Source organism: Neoarius graeffei, chromosome 3 (genome assembly GCF_027579695.1).
Source record: "Neoarius graeffei isolate fNeoGra1 chromosome 3, fNeoGra1.pri, whole genome shotgun sequence".
Classification (NCBI taxonomy): domain Eukaryota; kingdom Metazoa; phylum Chordata; class Actinopteri; order Siluriformes; family Ariidae; genus Neoarius; species Neoarius graeffei.
In genome coordinates, this window is record NC_083571.1 from 25,906,996 (window position 1) to 25,932,967 (window position 25,972).

Sequence of the window (25,972 nt, forward strand, 5' to 3'; positions counted from 1 at the left end):
CAACCCTACCTCTTTACACTGACCTCAGCAGCCCATGGCATAAACCCACCGGACCTTTGGTCCAGGTGAGCTAAAAATTAAAATTTCTCACATTTCTTAGTATCAAAAGGCACATATACATTACTTAATCAACACATATACCAACTTTCAAGACCATACCACTCATAGTTTTCAAGTTCTGCTCCAGAAACAAAAACCTACCCCTAAGACTAATCTGAGAGACTGAGTCTGAAACTCTTTCCATGGAAACATGAAAAATTAAAAGTTCTCAAATTTTTTAGTATGAAAGGGCACATCTACATCACCTTGTTAACATGTATACCAAGTTTCAAATCCGTATCATGAATAGTTTTGGATATACGCTCTGGAAACGAACATTGTTCTAAGACACTAAGTCAAAATCTTTTTTTTATGTAAAAATTTGAAAAATACTTTTTTCCAAAAATCCAAAATAGAAAAAAGCACCAGTTTACATGTTGCCTGATATGTATACAAAGTTTCAGGAAGATATCTTCAGTAGTTTTAAAGATATGGCCCGGAAATGAAAACGTGACCGGTCGGACGGATGGAACCCATTTCTATATCCCTTGCCAAACTTCATTTGTGCAGGGGATAATAAGAATACTGAAAACTGTTTCCTGGACAGCTATCTCTTGACTATTCTCATTTCTCATGTCTCTCATATCAGAGTTCCTTCTGGGATGTTCATGTTTTCTGCAACTCCAGACTCCCTTCTGAATCGAGAAAAATGGCCAAACTGTCTGCAGACCAAAAGCATACTTAAACACCTGATGACTGACTTCAGACGAACCTGTGCATCACTGATCCTTTCCTCAAAACGACCTTTAAAATCACTGAATAAACTCTAAACTACATTATCTGCATTGCGCTGCAGTTCAGTATAAACTAACTCTTTTGTAGGATGCGGCTTGAATTTCAGTGGCCATTTTATTGATTCGGGAGTCCTGGACTGATGTATACTGTCGTCCAATTCTGAGCTGCTTTCTCTAACTGCTTTTTCATATCAGCCTCAGACTCAGAAAACACAAACGTACCTTGCTGAAGTTCAGAGAAATGTGTTGCTTGTCCAGACGTATTATCTAATTCAGAGGACTGCATCAAGCTCTGCAGTTTACTGAGTCACCGTGGTATGTTAGGTAAGCACAGATGAGTGAAAATTGTAGTGATTTGATATGCATATACAGTGGATATAAAAAGTGTACACACCCCATTAAAATGATAGGTTTTTTATCAATTAAAATGACTCTGATTCACCCCAAATAAAGTTTACTCAGTTGCATCCTCCAGCAAAAGCCAGGGTTCACAGAGAGCTTACAAAGCATCAGAGGGATCTCATTGTTGAAAGGTATCAGTCAAGAGAAGGGGACAAAAACATTTCCACGGCATTAGATGTACCATGGAGCACAGTGAAGACTGTCATCAAGAAGTGGAGAAAACATGGAACAACAGTGACATTACCAAGAACTGGACGTCCCTCCAACATTGATGAAAAGACAAGACGAAAACTGGTCAGGGAGGCTGCCGAGAGGCCGACAGCAACACTGAAGGAGCTGCAGGAATTTCTGGCAAGTACTGGTTGTGTACTACATGTGACAACAATCTCCTGTATTCTCCATATGTCTGGACTATGAGGTAGGGTCAAAGAAAATCATCCAGGCCCGGCTAAATTTAGCAAAAAAAAAAAATACATCAACTCTCCCAAAGGCGTGTAGGAAAATGTGTTATGGTCTGATGAAACCAAGGTTGAACTTTTTGGCCACAATTCCAAAAGGTATGTTTGGTGCAGGGCGGCACGGTGGTGTAGTGGTTAGCGCTGTCGCCTCACAGCAAGAAGGTCCGGGTTTGAGCCCCGTGGCCGGCGAGGGCCTTTCTGTGTGGAGTTTGCATGTTCTCCCCGTGTCCGCGTGGGTTTCCTCCGGGTGCTCCGGTTTCTCCCACAGTCCAAAGACATGCAGGTTAGGTTAACTGGTGACTCTAAATTGACCGTAGGTGTGAATGTGAGTGTGAATGGTTGTCTGTGTCTATGTGTCAGCCCTGTGATGACCTGGCGACTTGTCCAGGGTGTACCCCGCCTTTCGCCCGTAGTCAGCTGGGATAGGCTCCAGCTCGCCTGCGACCCTGTAGAACAGGATAAAGCGGCTAGAGATAATGAGATGAGATGTTTGGTGCAAAACCAACACTGCACATCACCAAAAGAACCCCATACCCACGGTGAAGCACGGTGGTGGCAGCATCATGTTTTGGGGTTGTTTTTCTTCAGCTGGAACAGGGGCTTTAGTTAAGGTAGAGGGAATTATGAACAGTTCTAAATACCAGTCAATTTTGGCCCAAAACCTTCAAGTGTCTGCTAGAAAGCTGAAGATGATGAGGAATTTCATCTTTCAGCACGACAGTGACCCCAAAAAAGTTTTGGAACAGCCCAGCCAGAGCCCAGACCTAAATCCAATTGAAAATCTGTGGGGTGACCTGAAGAGGGCTGTGCACAAGAGACGCTCTCGCAATCTGACAGATCTGGAGCGCTTTTGCAAGGAAGAGTGAGCAAATATTGCCAAGTCTAGATGTGGCAGGCTGATAGACTCCGACCCAAAAAGACTGAACGCTGTAATTAAATCAAAAGGTGCTTCAACAAAGTACTAGTTTAAGGGTGTGCACACTTATGCAACCAGCTTATTGTATGTTTTTTATTACCTCTGCCAAGGAGGTTATGTTTTTGGTAGCGTTGGTTTGTTTGTTGGTTTGTCTGTTAGCAACATTATGGAAAAAGTAATGAACGGATTGCTCTGAAATTTTTTCCAGAGGTGTGACTGGGCACAAGCAACAATCCATTAAATTTTGGCGGTGATCCGGATCACCTTCTGGATCCCGGATTTTTTTAAAGGATTCTTGGCGGAGGTCTGCGCTCTCCGAGTTCTTTTCTAGTTTTTTATGTTTTTTCCCCCTAACAGATATGTTTGGTTTTCAATTGAATTTTACAGGTTATAGGTCACATTAAAGGTGGGAAAAGTTTTGAAATTATTTATTGTGATATCATTTTTATTTTTACATCAGAAAAACCTATCATTTTAATGGGGTGTGTAATTTTTTTATATCCACTGTATGTAACCATGCACACATGCCTTGATGCCATGATACAAGCAATAATTTGGTTTATGATGATTGTATTTTGATGGCATGGTGGTGTCGTGGTTAGCACTGTTGCTTCACAGCAAGAAGGTTCTGGGTTTGAGCCCAGTGGCTGATGGGGGCCTTTCTGTGTGGAGTTTGCATGTTCTCCCCCTGTCTGTGTGGGTTTCCTCCGGGTGCTCCGGTTTCCCCCACAGTCCAAAGACATGCAGGTTAGGTTAACTGGTGACTCTAAATTGACCGTAGGTGTGAATGTGAGTGTGAATGATTGTTTGTCTCTGTGTGTCAGCCCTGCTATGACCTGGTGACTTGTCCAGGGTGTACCCCACCTCTCGCCCTTAGTCAGCTGGGATAGGCTCCAGCTTGCCTGCGGCCCTGCACAGGATAAGCAATGGATGATTTGTATTTTGATTCATACTGTATGTAACCACACACACATACCTTGATGTAATCACACGAGCAATAATTTGGCTTATGATGATTGTATTTTGATTCAAAGTTGGTCATGTTGATTTTCAGTAAAGTTGATACAACCCCAATTCCAAAAAAGTTGGGACAAAGTATAAATTGTAAATAAAAACGGAATGCAATGATGTGGAAGTTTCAAAATTCCATATTTTATTCAGAATAGAACATAGATGACATATCAAATGTTTAAACTGAGAAAATGTATCATTTAAAGAGAAAAATTAGGTGATTTTAAATTTCATGACAACAACACATCTCAAAAAAGTTGGGACAAGGCCATGTTTACCACTGTGAGACATCCCCTTTTCTCTTTACAACAGTCTGTAAACGTCTGGGGACTGAGGAGACAAGTTGCTCAAGTTTAGGGATAGGAATGTTAACCCAGTCTTGTCTAATGTAGGATTCTAGTTGCTAAACTGTCTTAGGTCTTTTTTGTCGTATCTTCCGTTTTATGATGCGCCAAATGTTTTCTATGGGTGAAAGATCTGGACTGCAGGCTGGCCAGTTCAGTACCCGGACCCTTCTTCTACGCAGCCATGATGCTGTAATTGATGCAGTATGTGGTTTGGCATTGTCATGTTGGAAAATGCAAGGTCTTCCTTGAAAGAGACGTCGTCTGGATGGGAGCATATGTTGCTCTAGAACCTGGATATACCTTTCATCATTGATGGTGTCTTTCCAGATGTGTAAGCTGCCCATGCCACACGCACTAATGCAACCCCATACCATCAGAGATTCAGGCTTCTGAACTGAGCGCTGATAACAACTTGGGTCGTCCTTCTCCTCTTTAGTCCAAATGACACGGCGTCCCTGGTTTCCTTAAAGAACTTCAAATTTTGATTCGTCTGACCACAGAACAGTTTTCCACTTTGCCACAGTCCATTTTAAATGAGCCTTGGCCCAGAGAAGATGTCTGTGCTTCTGGATCATGTTTAAATACGGTTTCTTCTTTGAACTATAGAGTTTTAGCTGGCAACGGCGGATGGCACGGTGAATTGTGTTCACAGATAATGTTCTCTGGAAATATTCCTGAGCCCATTTTGTGATTTCCAATACAGAAGCATGCCTGTATGTGATGCAGTGCCGTCTAAGGGCCCGAAGATCACGGGCACCCAGTATGGTTTTCCGGCCTTGACCCTTATGCACAGAGATTCTTCCAGATTCTCTGAATCTTTTGATGATATTATGCACTGTAGATGATGATGATGATATGTTCAAACTCTTTGCAACTTTACACTGTCAAACTCCTTTCTGATATTGCTCCACTATTTGTCGGCGCAGAATTAGGGGGATTGGTGATCCTCTTCCTATCTTTACTTCTGAGAGCCGCTGCCACTCCAAGATGCTCTTTTTATACCCAGTCATGTTAATGCCCTATTGCCAATTGACCTAATGAGTTGCAATTTGGTCCTCCAGCTGTTCCTTTTTTGTACCTTTAACTTTTCCAGCCTCTTATTGCCCCTGTCCCAATTTTTTGAGATGTGTTGCTGTCATGAAATTTCAAATGAGCCAATATTTGGCATGAAATTTCAAAATGTCTCACTTTCGACATTTGATATGTTGTCTATGTTCTATTGTGAATACACTATCAGTTTTTGAGATTTGTAAATTATTGCATTCAGTTTTTATTTACAATTTGTACTTTGTCCCAACTTTTTTGGAATTGGGGTTGTATTACAAATAGATTGGTCAAAGCATTATATTGTTATAGAACCCTGAAGCATGTGTTGAACCAGAATAACCTTAAACCAGAATAAAGCCTTGTTTGGATGCATAAGGAGGTCTGTCCTTGAATTAAGAACAGTGCAGTCCGGCTTTGGACATATTGGGAGAGCAAGGCTGACATGTATCCTTGTATAATGCAAGTCTGGCTTTGGAAATATTGGTGGAACACTATAAAAATGGATGATTTGAGACTTGGAACCAGTTCACTTCGCAGACTGACTCGGCTTTTATTCATTGATTTAATAAAGGTCTAAACTTTTCTACAACCTCTTTGACTTTGAATTATTTTTGCTTGGGAGAGTTTCCACAACAAAATAAACTCTAGTTTATACAAGAGAAGACATTTGCTAAGATATAGATTTTATTAATATTTTATCTGAAGGGCACCTGCAGTGGACCACTAATTGGACCATAACACAATCATGAGCATTGCTTCATAAATATTTTATGAATACTTATTACCTGTTCTCATTTCTGATTGGTTAGGTGTTGAGGTGATTTTCAAGAGAGAAAAAACAGAGAGACTGGTGAGGGAACAATGTTTCTAGCTGCGATAACATAAATGATAACAGGAACAAACATTTTTATCAAAGACTTACAGGGTTGCAGGCAAGCTGGAGCCTATCCCAGCTGACTATGGGCGAGAGGCGGGGTACACCCTGGACAAGTCACCAGGTCATCGCAGGGCTGACGCATAGACACAGACAACCATTCACATTCACACCTACGGTCAATTTAGAGCCACCAATTAGCCTGTCTGCATGTCTTTGGACTGTGGGGGAAACCAGAGTACCTGGAGGAAACCCGCACAGACATGGGGAGAACATACAAACTCCACACAGAAAGGCCCTCGCCGGCAGCTGGGCTCAAACCCAGGACCTTCTTGCTGTGAGGCAACAGTGCTAACCACTACACCACTGTGCCACCCTGGCATAAGATATTTATATCTACATTAACTTTTATACTAATTTTGTGCAAGAGAATGCACATTCAACTGTTCATACGTCATGTTCAGGAACAAACTAACATTAATGGAGCTAAAATGCCTGGAGAGACGCCCCTAGGATTGTTCGCTTTGCTTATATAGACTTCTCGTGCAGTGGGAAAAAATGCACTGCTGTGTGTTCCATATGTAGAAGAACTACCGAGGAGACGACAGGGACAACCTCGAATTTCAATTGTCATTTGGCAAGACCACCCAGAGAAGTAAGTGACATGCTATGTTCATTGCTCTGGCGATAGCGAGGCTTGTGTTGGACTCAACTCAGATCAGTAGTGGACTCGACTCAAAATTTTCTTTAATGACTTGCCATACATGTCAACCTTTGGTCAATCAAACCTGTATAACCAACCTCCAAAATCCGTATTTCCCTTATAAAATCCGTATAAGATGCAAATTAAAATAATTTACCGAAAATTTGAATGATAATTAACAATGATATATCCAAGTTACTTTTTATTCAATATTAATAACAATAAACCTTCAGAATGAATACAAAGCTCCAATGTTCGACAAAAACACAAAGTGTCACTCTAATGTTCTGAATTGTACTCCATGACAGCTTTTTTAGCAGTCTGCACCAATACCTCACTAGGCTGCATGTCACAACAAGTGTTTGTGTTGATCTTGCCGGAGTGCCCATTCAGAATCTTTTCAGTCGCTATTGAAAGTCGCTCAGGTGGAAATACGCGTTTCAAACAAAATGTTACTTCCCGGTTGGCGGGATTCTCGCAATGTGGTGTGCGCATGATGAAAAGTGGAATGAAGTCTCGCTACCACAAGATAACGCGCGATTTCATAAAACTCTTTACTGGCTGTTTGTGCTTTCTGTGGTGTACAGTACGTTTGTAAATGTTATGCGCTCTTTTATCATCGTGGGAATTGATTATAGCTCTAAATAAATATTGAAGTTTTTTTAAAGAATCCGTATAACTTTATTTGTACGCCCGTATACTACGTTTATTGAATCAAATCCGTATAAAATACGGACATTCCGTATAGGTTGACATGTATGACTTGCACTTGAGCACTGGGGACTGGAGCCTGGACTTGGACTAGAGGTTTAGTGACTCAACTACAACATTGGTTCCTATTAAAGTGTCTGGTGAGTGTATGTGCTTCAGTAATACCTAGGCAAAATTCCGCAAAAGCAAAACAGATCTATTCCCCTTCATTACCCAAAGAAATACCTGCATACATTATAAAATCTAAATTACTCATTGTCAGGAAGCTATAAGGGCAAAGCAGCATAATGTTGGTTGCTAACGTGATCAATGTCTCCACATCAACCTGCCAGACAAAACACTTGCTCAGCACTGATGTCAGTCCGCGTAATTAGACTGCTTCATTTAAATGTACGTCAGGTCCCCTGATATTACTTCACTGATAGTATGATAAAAAGTTGCCATGGTGGTAATTTATTTAATAAGATCTAGTTCGCGGCCACAAAGTACTTAACTCACGGAAACTAGTGAATATTTTGTTAAATGACTGAGATAGGGGAATCAATAGAGTTCGATCATTGTGGCTACGTAAGTATGGAGATGACTGATAACATTACACTTGAGTTCGATTTTGGAATGATGCACAAAGACATAATGGAGTCACTGGCATTATGACATGGATACCATTAACTTGTGTCATCTTAAGCACTTTTTTTTTTAGCTTTTAACTTGTTCTCACCAACTGGAGGTCATGCATTCAATTAGAACATCCCATAATATATTAAGTCCTGGGCTCAAGTTGCACAATTAGTAGCCACAGCATACTGTAGAGTAGGAAATATTGACTCATTGCTTCAATATATTAATTTGTGGCCATGCCTCATTAAAAAATAATCTCCATGTTATCTACTGCGAATCTGCTCAGAACTACACGAATATTGTCTTTTTCATGAAATACTTAAGGGGAGTCCTGCAGCATACAGTGCTTCTTTATTTTTCTCCTAGCTATCCCTGCTGCCATTCATCCATCCGTCTATCCATCTGTCTGGCTTCTCTTATCAGCCTGCTCACTATCTTCACACCAGTCCTCCATAGGTTTAACTACTTAAAGATATACAGTGGTGCTTGAAAGTTTGTGAACCCTTTAGAATTTTCTATATTTCTGCATAAATGTGACCTAAAACATCATCAGATTTTCACACAAGTCCTAAAAGTAGATAAAGAGAACCCAGTTAAACAAATGAGACAAAAATATTATACTTGGTCATTTATTTATTGAGGAAAATGATCCAATATTACATACCTGCGAGTGGCAAAAGTATGTGAACCTTTGCTTTCAGTATCTGGTGTGACCCCCTTGTGCAGCAATAACTGCAACTAAACGTTTCCAGTAACTGTTGATCAGTCCTGCACACCGGCTTGGAGGAATTTTAGCCTGTTCCTCCGTACAGAACAGCTTCAACTCTGGGATGTTGGTGGGTTTCCTCAAATGAACTGCTCGCTTCAGGTCCTTCCACAACATTTGGATTGGATTAAGGTCAGGACTTTGACTTGGCCATTCCAGAACCTTAACTTTATTCTTCTTTAACCATTCTTTGGTAGAACGACTTGTGTGCTTAGGGTCGTTGTCTTGTTGCGTGACCCACCTTCTCTTGAGATTCAGTTCATGGACAGATGTCCTGACATTTTCCTTTAGAATTCACTGGTATAATTCAGAAATCATTGTTCCATAAATGATGGCAAGCCGTCCTGGTCCAGATGCAGCAAAACAGGCCCAAACCATGATACTACCATCACCACCATGTTTCACAGATGGGATAAGGTTCTTATGCTGGAATGCAGTGTTTTTCTTTCTCCAAACATAAAGCTTCACATTTAAACCAAAAAGTTCTATTTTGGTCTCATCCGTCCACAAAACTTTTTTTTCCAATAGCCTTCTGGCTTGTGCATGTGATCTTTAGTAAACTGCAGACAAGCAGCAATGTTCTTTTTGGAGAGCAGTGGCTTTCTCCTTGCAACCCTGCCATGCACACCATTGTTGTTCCATGTTCTCCTGATGGTGGACTCATGAACATTAACATTAGCCAATGTGAGAGAGACCTTCAGTTGGGGTCCTTTGTGACCTCGCTGATTACACACATTGCTCTTGGAGTGATCTTTGTTGGTTGACCACTCCTGGGGAGGGTAACAATGGTCTTGAATTTCTTCCATTTGTACACAAGCTGTCTGACTGTGGATTGGTGGAGTCCAAACTCTTTAGAGATGGTTTTGTAACCTTTTCCAGCCTGATGAGCATCAACAACGCTTTTTCTGAGGTCCTCAGAAATCTCCTTTGTTCGTGCCATGATACACTTCCACAAACATGTGTTGTGAAGATCAGACTTTGATAGATCCCTGTTCTTTAAATAAAACAGGGTGCCCACTCACACCTGATTGTCATCCCATTGATTGAAAACACCTGACACTAATTTCACCTTCAAGTTAACTGCTAACCCTAGATGTTCACATACTTTTGCCACTCACAGGTATGTAATTTTGGATCATTTTCCTCAATAAATAAATGACCAAGTATAATATTTTTGTCTCATTTGTTTAACTGGGTTCTCTTTATCTACTTTTAGGACTTGTATGAAAATCTGATGATGTTTTAGGTCATATTTATGCAGAAATATAGAAAATTCTAAAGGGTTCACAAACTTTCAAGCACCACTGTATCACCTCTCCTCTAGATATCCCTTTCTCCATTCCAAACTCTATCTCATACTATTTTTCCCAAAAAATACACTCCATCCATCCAATGTCTCTCTCTCTCTCTCTCTAGCACAAAACTGCGGTGTCAGGAATAAAGACTTGTGAACATGCTGTTATAGAAAAATAAAGAATGACGTCGTGGTGCTATGTCGCTTGACGCAAAGTGGAGTAACTGTTGTCCCTGTTTCACCCTAAAAGTTGATTATTTTCCAGTAACAGCATGTCTAGAAATGTCTGGAAGTTTTATTCCTCTTCTTCAAATTATCACAGTAATATGTTTACAGTTTTTAATTTATTATACAATCAGACTTAACTGTTTACAGTTACAGAACCATCTCGAGAACAAGTTCCTGTTCATGTTCTCAGTCATCTCTTCATCTGTCTGTTTTTTTTGTTCTGTCTCTTGAAGTTGATCTCATCTCATCTCATTATCTGTAGCCGCTTTATCCTGTTCTACAGGGTCGCAGGCAAGCTGGAGCCTATCCCAGCTGACTACGGGAGAAAGGCAGGGTACACCCTGGACAAGTCGCCAGGTCATCACAGGGCTGACACATAGACACAGACAACCATTCACACTCACGGTCAAGTTAGAGTCACCAGTTAACCTAACCTGCATGTCTTTGGACTGTGGGGGAAACCGGAGCACTCGGAGGAAACCCACACAGACACGGGGGGAACATGCAAACTCCGCACAGAAAGGCCCTCGCCAGCCACGGGGCTCGAACCCAGACCTTCTTGCTGTGAGGCGACAGCGCTAACCACTACACCACCGTGCCGCCTTCTTGAAGTTCGTTCATTCATTCATTCATTATCTCTAGCCGCTTTATCCTTCTACAGGGTCGCAGGCAAGCTGGAGCCTATCCCAGCTGACTACGGGCGAAAGGCGGGGTACACCCTGGACAAGTCGCCAGGTCATCACAGGGCTGACACATGTAAATGTAAATTTCCTGAAATGTAAATTTCCTGATATATGAATTACCAAGATTTTCACGAATATCATTTTTTGTGTAAATGCTCCTGCAATTTTTTTATTCATATCCAGTTGAATAAACGAGGCCATTATTAATGTCAGATTATGTCAACTATCTACCATACAAATCCCTCTAAATTGTTACTATAGCAACAATAGCGTACACATTAAAACGAACATGATTTGAATGATAGCTGTCAGATTTGTGCTGTTATGTAAAATGAATGAACTTCTGACCAATCTGATCAGCAAATACGGTACAACAGCATTTTATGTTGTATAAAATAAAACAATCACATTTTGTTTGTTTATGTAAATGTGTCTTTATATGCATGCATGTAACATGTGACATTTTTATTCACTCTAAAAATGCTTACCTTTGGCCTAACAAAAAGCCCGACATCAATAAAGCATATTGTTATTGCATTTGTGTAGCTCTGATTACATTTGAGGCAGCTGGAGTGTTAAAATGGTGGTTAATAAGATTCAAGGTCAAAAGCAGCTCAAAGAGGCTGATCGGGATTGATATGCCAGTAGATCCCTGTTTCAGATATTATATCGAAAAAGATCAATTAAACGTTTACAGTATACAGTGGTGCTTGGAAGTTTGTGAACCCTTTAGAATTTTCTATATTTCTGCAAAAATATGACCTAAAACATCATCAGATTTTCACACAAGTCCTAAAAGTAGATAAAGAGAACCCAGTTAAACAAATGAGACAAAAATATTATACTTGGTCATTTATTTATTGAGAAAAATGATCCAATATTACATATCTGTCAGTGGCAAAAGTATGTGAACCTCTAGGATTAGCAGTTAATTTGAAGGTGAAATTAGAATCAGGTGTTTTCAATCAATGGGATGACAATCAGGTGTGAGTGGGCACCCTGTTTTATTTAAAGAACAGGGATCTATCAAAGTCTGATCTTCACAACACATGTTTGTGGAAGTGTATCATGGCACGAACAAAGGAGATTTCTGAGGACCTCAGAAAAAGCGTTGTTGATGCTCATCAGGCTGGAAAAGGTTAAAAAACCATCTCTAAAGAGTTTGGACTCCACCAGTCCACAGTCAGACAGATTGTGTACAAATGGAGGAAATTCAAGACCATTGTTACCCTCCCCAGGAGTGGTCGAGCAACAAAGATCACTCTAAGAGCAAGGCGTGTAGTTGGCGAGGTCACGAAGGACCCCAGGGTAACTTCTAAGCAACTGAAGGCCTCTCTCACATTGGCTAATGTTAATGTTCATGAGTCCACCATCAGGAGAACACTGAACAACAATGGTGTGCATGGCAGGGTTCCAAGGAGAAAGCCACTGCTCCCCAAAAAGAACATTGCTGCTCGTCTGCAGTTTGCTAAGGATCACGTGGACAAGCCAAAAGGCTATTGGAAAAATGTTTTGTGGATGAATGAGACCAAAATAGAACTTTTTGGTTTAAATAAGAAACGTTATGTTTGGAGAAGGGCGGCACGGTGGTGTAGTGGTTAGCGCTGTCGCCTCACAGCAAGAAGGTCCTGGGTTCGAGCCCCGGGGCCGGCGAGGGCCTTTCTGTGTGGAGTTTGCATGTTCTCCCCGTGTCCGCGTGGGTTTCCTCCGGGTGCTCCGGTTTCCCCCACAGTCCAAAGACATGCAGGTTAGGTTAACTGGTGACTCTAAATTGACCGTAGGTGTGAATGTGAGTGTGAATGGTTGTCTGTGTCTATGTGTCAGCCCTGTGATGACCTGGCGACTTGTCCAGGGTGTACCCCGCCTTTCGCCCGTAGTCAGCTGGGATAGGCTCCAGCTTGCCTGCGACCCTGTAGAAGGATAAAGCGGCTAGAGATAATGAGATGAGATGAGATGTTTGGAGAAAGGAAAACACTGCATTCCAGCATAAGAACCTTATCCCATCTGTGAAACATGGTGGTGGTGGTAGTATCATGGTTTGGGCCTGTTTCGCTGCATCTGGGCCAGGACGGTTTGCCATCATTATTGGAACAATGAATTCTGAATTATACCAGTGAATTCTAAAGGAAAATGTCAGGACATCTGTCCATGAACTGAATCTCAAGAGAAGGTGGGTCATGCAGCAAGACAACGACCCGAAGCACACAAATCATTCTCCCAAAGAATGGTTAAATTTTCTGTTTCATGAAAGAAAAGATAATTGCTTAAAATTGATTCATTGCATTTTGATAAAACAGTACTCAAAGCATGCCAAGAAAACACTCCCCACACCATTACACCACCTCCACCAGCCTGGACTGTTCACTAAGGTGACCAGATTTCTGAGAAGAAAACAGGGGACATTTTTGGTTCAGCAATGAAAATATCATTAAAACATCTAATGTTTTTATCTTTGTAATAAAAATGGGCAACATTTCTGGTTTTCATGTATTTTGATCATGCATTGCATAAAAAGTGGGATTTTCCTCACTGAGTGCACTGGAGGCCAATTCAGCATCTGCTTTAGGTTAACATTGTCTTTAATTAATGTGACAATTTCTGGTATGGGTACATAATTTAGATTTATAGACTTTTAGATTGTAGGCTAGCTGAAATAGATGTTTTAGACCCATGAAAGTCAATATATTAAATCAATTACCATATATGCCACTAGTAATGGACAGTGTATTTAATGTAGCACCATGGTCCTGGAGAAACATTATTTCATTTTAACTGTCAACTCTTACCAACTGTATAGTTGAAATGATAATCAAATAAAATAAATAAAATATAATAAATAAAATAAAAAAGCCTTCACCTTGACCTTGATAAATTGCAACAAGGGTGGTACAGTAGAACAGTGAGTAAGGTTTCTCTTTCTCACGGTATTCTCATGCTTGTTTGGGTTTCCTCTGGGTTCTCTGGTTTCTTCCCAGGCAAATGGGCTTCACTAAATTATGTGCGAATGGTGTCTTGACTAGGGTCTCATCCAGGGTGAATTCTCCTACCTTGTCCCTGTTTTGCAAATGCTACTGAATATACAGTGTCTTGCAAAAGTATTCATCCCCCTTAGTGTTTGTCCTGTTTTGTTGCATTACAAACTGGAATTAAAATGGATTTTGGGGGGTTAGCACCATTTGATTTACACAACATGCCTACCACTTTAAAGGTGAAAATTGTTTTATTGTGAGACAAACAATAATTACAATGAAAAAACAGAAAGCTGGAGTGTGCATAGATATTCACACACACCCAAGTCAGTACTTTGTAGAGCCACCTTTTGCTGCAATTCCAGCTGCAAGTCTCTTGGGGTATGTCTCTATTAGCTTAGCACATCTAGCCACTGGGATTTTTGCCCATTCCTCAAGGCAAAACTGCTCCAACTCCTTCAAGTTAGATGGGTTGCGTTGGTGTCCAGCAATCTTCAAATTATGCCACAGATTCTCAACTGGATTGAGGTCTGGGCTTTGATTAGGCCATTCCAAGAAATTTAAATGTTTCCCTTTAAACCACTCCACTGTAGCTTTAACAGTATGTTTAGGGTCATTGTCCTGCTGGGACGTGAACCTTTGTCCCAGCCTCAAACTTCTGGCTGACTCAAATAGGTTTTCCTCCAGAATTGCCCTGTATTTAGTGCCGTCCATCTTTCCTTCAGTCCTGACCAGCTTTCCTGTCCCTGCAGATGAAAAATATCCCCACAGCATGATGCTGCCACCACCATGCTTCACTGTAGGAATGGTTTTCTCAGGGTGTTGGGTTTGTGCCACACATGGCATTTTCCATGATGGCCAAAAAGATCAATTTTAGTCTCATTTGACCAGAGAATCATCTATGTGTTTGGGGAGTCTGCCACATGCTGTTGGGCAAACTCCAAATGCGTTTTCTAAAGTAATGGCTTTTTTCTGGCCACTCTTCCATAAAGCCCCGCTCTGTGGAGTGTACGGCTTAAAGTGGTCCTATGGACAGATACTCCCATCTCCACTGTGGATCTTTGCAGATCCTTCAGTGTTATCTTTGATGTCTTTGTTGCATCTCTGATTAATGCCCTCCTTGCCCGGTCTGTGAGTTTTGGTGGGCAGCCTTCTCTTGTCAGGTTTGTAGTGGTGCCATATTCTTTCCATTTTTGCTATAATGGATTTAATGGTGCTCCCTGGTATATTCAAAGTTTGGGATAATTTTTATAACCCAACCCTGATCTATACTTCTCCACAACTTTGTCTCTGACCTGTTTGGAGGCTTGCTTAGTAGTGTTGCAGAGTCAGGGTCCTTCCAGAACTGGTTGATTGATACAGACATCATGTGACAGATCATGTGACACTTTGATTGCACACAGGTGGCTCTTAATCAACTAATTATGTGGCTTATGAAGTGAATTGGTTGGACCAGCTCTTATTTAGGGGTTTCATACGAAAGGGGGGTGAATACCTATGCACACTCCAGATTTCTCTTTTTTCATCTTAATTATTGTTTGTGTTGCAATAAAACAACAATGTGCACCTTTAAAGTGGTTGGCATGTTGTGTAAATCAAATGGTGCTAACTCTCCAAAAATCCATTTTAATTCCAGCTTGTAATGCGACAAAACAGGACAAACACCAAGGGGGGTGAATACTTTTGCAAGACAGGGTATCATATTATATTGACAACAAGCGCAACACTTTATATCCTGACCCCATGTTTTTTCATGTCCTATAGAAACTCTTCACACTTGTATGATTGATCGGGACGGCTTCATAGACTGCACGCAACCTGATCAAGTCCAACTGCAACGCTTCACCTCTCACCATCTCACCAATGTCAGCCTCCACTCAACCCTGGCACCTGAATGGAGGTAAAAAGCAGCTCTACTTAATAATAATAATAATAATAATAATAATAATAAAGACATTATTCTCTGAAGAGCTTCACAAGATCTGATGAGTGAAGACATTTTCACACCTGTCCAGACATTTCGTACTACTAGAAATGTATTTTAAAAATATGATGTGACATTCTTTAATTCATAAATAATGGCTCCTTTTCACAAAATGCTGCAGTGTAGGAGGAATAAGACACTATGGATGATGCTGTCATTGGAAAATAGTCAACTCTGGAGTGGGAACAGTAACTTGTTGACATTTTACATAAAGTGCTTGATGTGTTAATAAAGAGTATAATGTTTTTTTCCACTAGGTGTTGGTTTCCCTTTCAATGAGGAGAGAGTCATATCAGGTGGGGTGAACAGGAATTCAGCAATAATCGGAGGTAAGAAACAATTGACCTTATCTTGTTTTTCATACAGAGCAGCAAAGCGTCACCCTTATGTCCATGTCACCCTTCTTGATTTAGGCATTATTGCTGTGGTGATCTTCACCATCCTGTGCACCCTGGTGTTCCTGATTCGTTACATGATTCGCCACAAGAGAACGCACCACACCAGTGAGTCCAAAGAAGACGAACACTCCGAATCAACTGACACGGCTATGATCGGCACTGAGCCCAATTTCACAGAGACCATCGACGAAAGCAAGAAGGAATGGTTCATCTAACAGAATGGGAACATACATAACTTAACTAAGGATGAATACATAGCCGCCTCCCTCTCATGTCTCTCCCTACTGTATGACCTGTCTGTCTCTCTCTGTTCTTTCCTCTCCCCCTCTCCGTCTCCCCTTGTCAGGGATTCCAGCTTCAGTGTTTTCCAAAAGTGCAGCTCTTTACTGTATGCATGATAGAGCCAGTAGGGGTGGGCGAGCTCAAGGACCGCAGTGAGATCGATGACTGACTGCAGGCTTGGCCATCTTCTGATTCATTTCTTATGGGGAAAATACGGAGCCTGAAGATTAGATGAATGGGAATTCAGTGAGACTGAAAAAAAATGCATCCTCTATGATGGAACACATTCGAATCTTCTCTGACCTTGTTAGGCCTCTAGCTACAAAATCAAATCCAAAGGCCGTCCTTAGTTGTGGTTGGATTTCCAAACATGCTGTTAAAAGGTTTGACGGAAACAGCACTACTTTGATCATCAACGTCCTGATAATGAACTAAATGAGTGATTTCTTCCTGATCTATGCCAGCCAAACAGCCCTAAGCAGCAACAGGGGAGATAAAGAGCTTTACGATCAGACCAGTGCAGAAGGAATTAGCTGAGGGCGCCATTAAGAATATGGCTAAATCCGGCCAACAAAAGCACAACTTGAAATACAGCTTCCCATCAAGAAATGATAAACGACCACTCTCAACTGGAGCTCTAAGTCCATTTACATTCACATGATCACTTTTTTTTTTAAACCCTCAGTTTATGAGCAGGACCATGGCATGATCAGATTTATATATTCACAAATACAACTGTGGAGGGTTTTACAAGCTTTACCTTTGATTGAAAATGCACAATTATATTGTCATCAGCAACATATATACATTCTTTTTATTCAATATTCTTCTTTTCTTTTTCAAATTATATATGACACAAAACATTGGGGCTCATGGCATATGTGCAAAAGTAAGGCAGAAGATCCAAGTATCATACGATTTTTGGTATTTTCAGGCTATATTGTGTAGTCTAGGCCTACTATAATATACACAACAGTATATAAGTTGCATTAAAGAATTTGTTACCAAGACGTCATAAAGCCAAATTCTACATAAAATTGATTGATGAAATATGTAACAATATTTGAATATATGAATGATAGTATATATGGGATTCTAGTAAATTAGCGTGCGCCTGTAGTGCTCATTTCTTGTATGGATTTTTCCGACCCTATTTGCACACAGCGGCCGGTTAGCTCAGTTGGTTAGAGCGTGGTGCTAATAACGCCAAGGTCGCGGGTTCGATCCCCGTACGGGCCAAGTATTTTCTTTTATCCATCACAAGCCAGAGAAAACTCCTGGCTGCTGCACATGATATAGGGAGGGAAAGTAATCTCATCGCCCCCTACTGGATGCGTTCCAACCTCTATGGCAAAATGAATGGGAATATCTTTTCAAAAAATTACATTTTGGGTTACACTTCAAAGTTAAGACAATGGCTTCCATATATTTTGCATGTCGGGAAGCTCAATCGATCCTGGTGATCATACTTTATTTTTTCACCACAAGTCTAGCACCGGGCGGCACGGTGGTGTAGTGGTTAGCGCTGTCGCCTCACAGCAAGAAGGTCCTGGGTTTGAGCCCCGGGGCTGGCGAGGGCCTTTCTGTGTGGAGTTTGCATGTTCTCCCCGGGTGCTCCGGTTTCCTCCACAGTCCAAAGACATGCAGGTTAGGTTAACTGGTGACTCTAAATTGACTGTAGGTGTGAATGGTTGTCTGTGTCAGCCCTGTGATGACCTGGCGACTTGTCCAGGGTGTACCCCCCCTTTTGCCCATAGTCAGCTGGGATAGGCTCCAGCTTGCCTGTGACCCTGTAGAAGGATAAAGCGGCTAGAGATGATGAGATGAGAAGTCTAGCACCTTTCCAAATCTGTAGCAGATAGCGGCCGGCGAGTAGCCTACATCAACATGCCGATTTGTATAGCGTGGTTGGCAGAGTATTTCTGTACCAATAAGAAATGCATCCCTCGTGGGGATAACCATTACAGATCAGGGCATGTAGTCAACTGCTGCTATTCACAGGGAGAGCTGTCAGCACTCGTAAGGGCTAGTATGAAGAACAAAACCTATCAAGCCTACTGCTGACCTAATATGAGCGACTCTGACTAGACAGTTTGGTTGTCGTCCGTTTCTGACAGGTTAGGCGCAATTTCGATCTTTTAAAAGACACCGAAATTTCACCTGATACTTTCACAGTTAGTAGATAATCCCAACATCTCATCTCATTATCTCTAGCCGCTTTATCCTGTTCTACAGGGTCGCAGGCAAGCTGGAGCCTATCCCAGCTGACTACGGGCGAAAGGTGGGGTACACCCTGGACAAGTCGCCAGGTCATCACAGGGCTGACACATAGACACAGACAACCATTCACACTCACATTCACACCTACGGTCAATTTAGAGTCACCAGTTAACCTAACCTGCATGTCTTTGGACTGTGGGGGAAACCGGAGCACCCGGAGGAAACCCACGTGGACACGGGGAGAACATGCAAACTCCGCACAGAAAGGCCCTCGCTGGCCACAAGGCTCGAACCCGGACATTCTTGCTGTGAGGCGATAGCGCTAACCACTACACCACTGTGCCGCCTTAATCCCAACATATACAACATATTTTTTGGGGGTGTACAAGTTCCACGTCATAACTTCGTGGGATTTTTTTTTAATCGGGTCTATGGGATTTTCAATAGTATGGCTCTCGGTTTAGGAACGCTACCACTAGGATTGCTGTGTTTCACTTTCCCTCCCTATTAAGAAGGAAAAACTAAGGAACCCAGTCTTATTTACGAGACATCTGAAAACACCTTGGCTAGAAATACAGGCAATAATTGTATTACCTCCCACATATCTATGAAACAAGGCAGCACGGTGGTGTAGTGGTTAGCGCTGTCGCCTCACAGCAAGAAGGTCCAGGTTTGAGCCCCGTGGCCAATGAGGGCCTTTCTGTGTGGAGTTTGCATGTTCTCCCCGTGGGTTTCCCCCACAGTCCAAAGACATGCAGGTTAGGTTAACTGGTGACTCTAAATTGACCATAGGTGTGAATGGTTGTCTATGTTTCAGCCCTGTGATGACCTGGCGACTTGTCCAGGGTGTACCCTGCCTTTCGCCTGTAGTCAGCTCTGAAACAGCTTGCCTGCGACCCTGTAGAACAGGATAAAGTGGCTAGAGATAATGAGATGTCTCTGAAACAACTTTTCTACCACCTCTCAGCTCCTACTAGCTGTCAAACAGTTTCCTCCTCAACCTACAGGAGCCCTGGGTAATCAGTTCCACTTTTCTTTCTGCAAGATGACTCTGCTCATAGGCGGCTCATGGGGGGGGGGGGGGGGGGGGGGGAACACACACAAAAAAAGAGCAAGTTATGATTATGCAGCACTGTGTACAGATAAACAAATGTAGAATTCAGTCATATTTTAACAAAATGGGCGGCACGGTGGTGTAGTGGTTAGCGCTGTTGCCTCACAGCAAGAAGGTCCTGGGTTCGAGCCCCGGGCCCGGCAAGGGCCTTTCTGTGTGGAATTTGCATGTTCTCCCCGTGTCCGTGTGGGTTTCCTCCGGGTGCTCCGGTTTCCCCCACAGTCCAAAGACATGCAGGTTAGGTTAACTGGTGACTCTAAATTGACCGTAGGTTGTGTGTCTCTATATGTCAGTCCTGTGGTGACCTGGTGACTTGTCCAGGGTGTACCCTGCCTCTTGCCCATAGTCAGCTGGGATAGGCTCCAGCTTGCCTGCAACCCTGCACAGGATAAGCGGTTATGGATGTTCTAAAGGTTCCTTGACTGAAACGCTCCACCTCTCATTAGCATTCATCCAAACATTGGGCTGACATTTGAAGCTCCATTTTCAAATCTTGCCAAAGATTTGAACTGATGCCAATTGGATTGAGGTCTGGGTATTTATTGGACATTCTAAAATATTCAAACTGGCTTTATCAGTATACTGCATCTCCATTTTGCCCTCAATCCTGACCAGTTTACCAGTCTCTGCTGATGAAAAGTATCCTCACAACATGATGCCACCACCACGCTTCACTGTGTGGATGGTATTCTCAGGATGAGGCTCAGTAATGGTTTCCACCAAATACTTGTATAAGTGCTTTGTACTAGGGCAAAAAATACAGGTGTCTGGTTTTGTTCAACCTGAGAACCTTTTTCTACATGTTTGTTGAGTTTCCAGCATGCCTTTTTTTTCCAAACTCAAAATGGGAATTCATATGGCTTGCCACTCTTCCATGAAGCCCAGGTTTGCAGAGCGTCCAGACTTGGGTTATTCTGGAAATAGCATCTCTCATCTGAGCTGCAGACCTCTCAAGCTGCTTGAGGATTATCCTTGAATGCTTGCTTGCTTCCTTGACTAATGTCCTCCTCACCTGGTTGTCCTTACCCTGATTTTGATGAATTGCCTTGTCAAGGCAAAGTTGGTGTTGTCCCATATGCGTTTTTATACTGAGATCATGTGACACTTGCACAGAGGAGGACTAATTATGTGCATTCTGATGGTAACTTGTTGCACCAGAATTCCATCCATCCATCCATTATCCATAACCGCTTATCCTATGCAGGGTCGCAGGCCAGCTGGAGCCTATCCCAACTGACTATGGGCAAGAGGCGGGGTACACCCTGGACAAGTTGCCAGATCATCATGGCTGACACAGAGACAAATATCCATTCACACTCACATTCACACCTACGGTCAATTTAGAGCCACCAATTAGCCTAACCTGCATGTCTTTGGACTGTGGGGGAAACCGGAGCACCCGGAGGAAACCCACGCAGGCACAGGGAGAACATACAAACTCCACACAGAAAGGCCCTCATCGGCCACTGGGCTCAAACCCAGAACCTTCTTGCTGTGAGGCGACAGTGCTAACCACTACACTACCATGCCGCCTGCACCAAAATTAAATAGCCCATATCAAAATTTTGCATTACATACTTAATGTGTTTGTTATTCCTAGGTTAATTATCGGATTTTGAAAAAATAGATGGGCTCTAGAATGCTCAGTTGGTAACAGCATAGTACTAATAACACCAAGGTTGTGGGTTCGATCCCTGTATGGGTGAGCCACGTGTTTTTACACACATGTCTAGGTGCAAATGATCTCTCGCAACAAGCTATAGGACACAACTCACTGCTACACAGGACATATAGAAGGAAAAATTTTTCATCTGAAAATACCAGTCGTGCAAATACAGTTATTATTTGTGCTACTTCCCACATGTCTCTTTCAAGCGAGTTTTCTGTCATCGGAGGAAAATCCTCTTTGCTATTGCTAGCTGTCAGACAGTTTGTTGCTAGTAAGATTACTGTGTTGCATGCCAGTAATGTCTGATTTCTGTACAAAAATAGTCACTGTAGGCTTGGGATTAAATGGTGGATAGTTGAAATTCTTTACAAAATACAAATCAATCAGTCACATCTAGTTTTTAATAAATTGCTGTACTAATATATCGCAGGAGAATTAAAGCCCAGTGCCTGAAACATTTATCTAGATAATTTTCTTTACACCAGCCTCAATGGCAAAATGTATTATTTATTTACAGTACATAAATTTATGGTCATGAAAATAGTGACAAGGCACAAACTTAAGGAAAAATAATAGCAACATCCAAGCTGTCATATAAAGTATGTGGATAGCAATTTTGCTCGTATTCTGTAGAAAAGGTCGGACCTCTTCCAGTTACAATAGCATTTTCAAAGACTCTCTGGATATATCTTTGTATGTGTCTGTTTTTTTGTAATCAACATGTAAAATGCTGCAATAGTACTGATATACAGTAAGATGGAACAATAATTTCTCTACATTTGTCTGTACAGTCTTGAATAGACTCAGTGAGACGAAGAACAAAAGTTTACTGCAAAATTGCACAATAAGAAGGACACGCTGCGACTGGAACAAAAGCAATTCTGCTCTCTGTAACTTTTCCTTGGCTTTTCGAAATACATGCTGCACCACAACAACGCAGTGAGAAATTGTTCACAGGTCAGAGTTTCAAACCCTGAGATGAGACGCATTAATTCATTGTTATTCTTTTATTTTTCTGTTAATGGTGGCATTAACAGCCACGAGCCTGTCCATTCAGTTTTGAATATACATGTATATAATCAGATTCATTGAAACCATGACTTTCTGTAAATAAAGCTCATTTGTACAACTCATCAGCTCTGTTTTAAAATAAAGTGTTTACGGAGAAAGATTTTCCTGAAACAGAACAGTTGACGCACCTTTACATTAGGATTATAAGGGGGGGGGAACACATGTCTATGAAACAAGGCAGCACGGTGGTGTAGTGGTTAGCGCTGTCGCCTCACAGCAAGAAGGTCCGGGTTTGAGCCCCGTGGCCGGCGAGGGCCTTTCTGTGTGGAGTTTGCATGTTCTCCCCACGTCCGTGTGGGTTTCCTCCGGGTGCTCCGGTTTCCCCCAAAGACATGCAGGTTAGGTTAACTGGTGACTCTAAATTGACTGTGAGTGTGAATGGTTGTCTGTGTCTATGTGTCAGCCCTGTGATGACCTGGCGACTTGTCTAGGGTGTACCCCGCCTTTTGCCCGTAGTCAGCTGGAATAGGCTCCAGCTTGCCTGCAACCCTGTAGAAGGATAAAGCGGCTAGAGATAATGAGATGAGATTTTAACAAAAATAAAGAACCGGATTTTCTGGCCCCAGAGCCAGTTCTTTGTCAGTGGAAACAGAAAACCCGGTTCCAAACTAAGCACTGGCCCCGAACCAGCCCTGGAACTGCTTTGGTGGAAAAAGGCAACAACAGTGAGAGAGAGAGCGCACACGAGCGCGTGTGCCGTGAGCAGAATAAATAAATACATTTGTGGGTGATTTGTATGAATCTGTGATACCTGCTGGAAGAGAAGAGCAGGGAGGATTGAGAATCGAGCAGCTGTGGTTTGTTTACACCCGATACTAAAACTTGTAGCATCCTAGCAACCTTCTCAAAGATGCGTACAAAAAGCCCAGAAATTCCTCCTTACCCAGGCAAAAATGATACAGGATTTATCTTGTAGTGTCCTGATCCCCAGATCTTTAAGCCAGCCACATATAAAAAGTTGTACTCCTCTACGCTCTTCCAGGTTTTCATCTGCGTGTCCGTGTAGAACAATGTCTGCAGCACCAGGTAGTTTGAGATGTCGGGGAACTCAACGGATGGATAATTTTCCAGCTCATAATGAATGAATGAATAGCTTTATTTAAACACGATAAGTTGATCAGCAGAGCTGGTGGGGTCGTGCATGTACAGATACAAATAATTACAAATACAAAAGGCTAAAAATAAACACAATCTTTTAAAAAAAAATTAAATCTGTTGATTATCTGTCAATTATCTTCACATTCAGTTAATTAATAGTATGCATAACTATTGTCTTTGTATTTAGTTCTGGCTACAATAGGATCAAAATTTATTCTGTCAAATTTAGCTAGTAAAATTTTATTTTATAGAAAAATCCTTCCTTGTTAGCGTGTAAGGATCTAATCCCATTTGAGTGGTTTCTGTATCCACTTCTTTTGAGTGGACTTCTTGGTTTTAATAACTTGCTTGTTTGCTGAACACAAACATGGCAATAAGTTCTTGTGTTAACAGACCAGACTCCACTTTTGGATCATTAATCCCTTTTGACTGAGAATGACCTACATGGATGGTTTGGCTTCTGGCACATCCATACAGTTTTAAATACAATACCTACAATTACAAACAGTTTGTTTTTATTGCATTTATTTAATTCCTGGGCTCCCATCTGGAACAGGGAGTGATGTTGCATCCCATTAATACACTTTACAGTAGATTATTAGATTCTAATAGAATAAATGAGCCAAAACAATTGGGGATCTTTTTTAAAGGCCCGGTCCCACTGCACTTACGGATGCAAAGAGGATGTAAAACGTAAAAAAATCTTTGCCATCCGTTGGAAAACGCTATGCATCCGTTGTGTACTCATTGCATATGTGCTTCATACGCTCTATCCATCGAGCATCCGTCCACTGTGATTTCATCCGTGCAAAAAGTTTTGAGCTGCACAAAACTTTTAGAACGGTTGAACTTTCCGCCGTGTACGATGTAAATCCGCGACATATACAAGCAACAAACGTTCTATGTCCGTTATCATCCGTTAAACGTCTGCTGTATCCTCTCTGCATCCTCTGGGCATCCTCGCAACTCACATCCGCTGCAGCTGAAAACGGAAAGAGGGAGGAAAGATAAGGTACATGAAATGTCTATTCATCGTTAGTAGCACGGAAATAGAAAGGATGTAAGCGTATGCATCTCGTATATAAAGTATTCAAAACGGACAAAGCGTTTATATCTGGGATGTATCTCGTATATTTAGGATGTCTGGAGTATGTCTAGAGTATGTAGAAGGACACCTAGCGGACAATCGGTCTGCATCCGATATACATCCGCGCAACATCCCTTTTGTTTCCGTTAGGCGTACGTGATGCATCCCCTTCATCCGCTATGCATCCGCTCTTTCTGCTATGCGTCCGCTTCTCAGTTATCACCGGTAACCCCTTCGGAGCTGTCATCCACTTCCATCCGCTTTCATCCGCTAGGCTTCCTATGAACATGCGTTTAACATCCCCGCTATATACTACCCACGTCCATTCTTTTCCGTTCTGTTTTCGCAAATTTTCGCCAATTTTGTCCATTTCTGGAGCAGATGAAAACGGATAGAGCCACCCCCGAAATTTTGCTCATCCGCTGTGTCCTTTTTGCATACGTTTTGTGTCCATCGGCCAGTGGGACCGGGCCTTAATGGGCCCTGACTCATTACAAGTATGAACAGGTGGGCCTCAAAGCAGAAAAGGTTGAGAACCCCTAATCTAGATGTTTACTGATGAGATGCATCATACTTACGGTATGACAGCATCCTCTGTGCTTCGCCCCAGCCTATAAGCAAATTGAAGGGGATCCAAACCTGATGCTACCTCTTCCTTCAACAAGTTCACAATCCTTTCAAAACATTTCATAACCACAGAGCTCCTGGTCTGAAGTCATTGTTAGCAACAGGACATGACGTTTTAGGCACAAGAATGATTACTGATTTCTTCCAGAGAGGTGGAACAGTGTGGCTGTCTAAGGATTGTTGGAAAATTGGACACCAAGCAGCAGTAAATTCGTGTGTGCAGTTTATTATTGTAGTAATGCACTTATTATGTAGAATATATATTTTCTCTAGTGTTTAACTTTTATGAATTTTACAATTTGTATTTAGCACACTTTTGTATACCAAGCACCTGTTTCTGTGTTGTACGGTACCTAGTGTTGTGTGTAGCAATGCTAACTCCTAACAGCTGTACAACCCACTTTGGGTTGTGTTCTCATTAATTTTATGTTCTAAACTGATGGAAAATTTATTTTTATGAAAAGGAAAACTTTGTTACTAGTGCATCTATGCACAATTCTCTTGAGTATGATTTTTATATAAATAGTTGTTTAATAATTGCTTGATAATTGTACATAAAGCA

General features: G+C 41.8%; 1 protein-coding gene and 1 non-coding gene across 2 annotated transcripts; both read left to right on the top strand.

The window, feature by feature from the left end:
• Window positions 1-15,723: 15,723 nt before the first annotated feature.
• On the top strand, window positions 15,724-16,457 carry LOC132882747 (contactin-associated protein-like 2). The gene is made up of 3 exons (XM_060915850.1): window positions 15,724-15,760; window positions 16,102-16,173; window positions 16,258-16,457. The coding sequence occupies exons 1-3, from the start codon at window positions 15,724-15,726 to the stop codon at window positions 16,455-16,457; spliced, it is 309 nt and encodes a 102-aa protein (XP_060771833.1).
• A 1,232-nt stretch (window positions 16,458-17,689) lies between these two features.
• trnai-aau (transfer RNA isoleucine (anticodon AAU)) lies at window positions 17,690-17,763 on the top strand. The gene has a single exon. It is a non-coding gene; the product is annotated as a tRNA-Ile (tRNA).
• The last annotated feature ends 8,209 nt before the right edge of the window (window positions 17,764-25,972 follow it).

Coding starts and splice junctions, on each gene's coding strand:
- LOC132882747 (XM_060915850.1), top strand. CDS start 15,724: ATGTCAGCCTCCACTCAACCCTGGCACCTGAATGGAG. Junction 15,761..16,101: donor ACCCTGGCACCTGAATGGAG/GTAAAAAGCAGC, acceptor TTTTTCCACTAG/GTGTTGGTTTCCCTTTCAAT. Junction 16,174..16,257: donor GAATTCAGCAATAATCGGAG/GTAAGAAACAAT, acceptor TTCTTGATTTAG/GCATTATTGCTGTGGTGATC.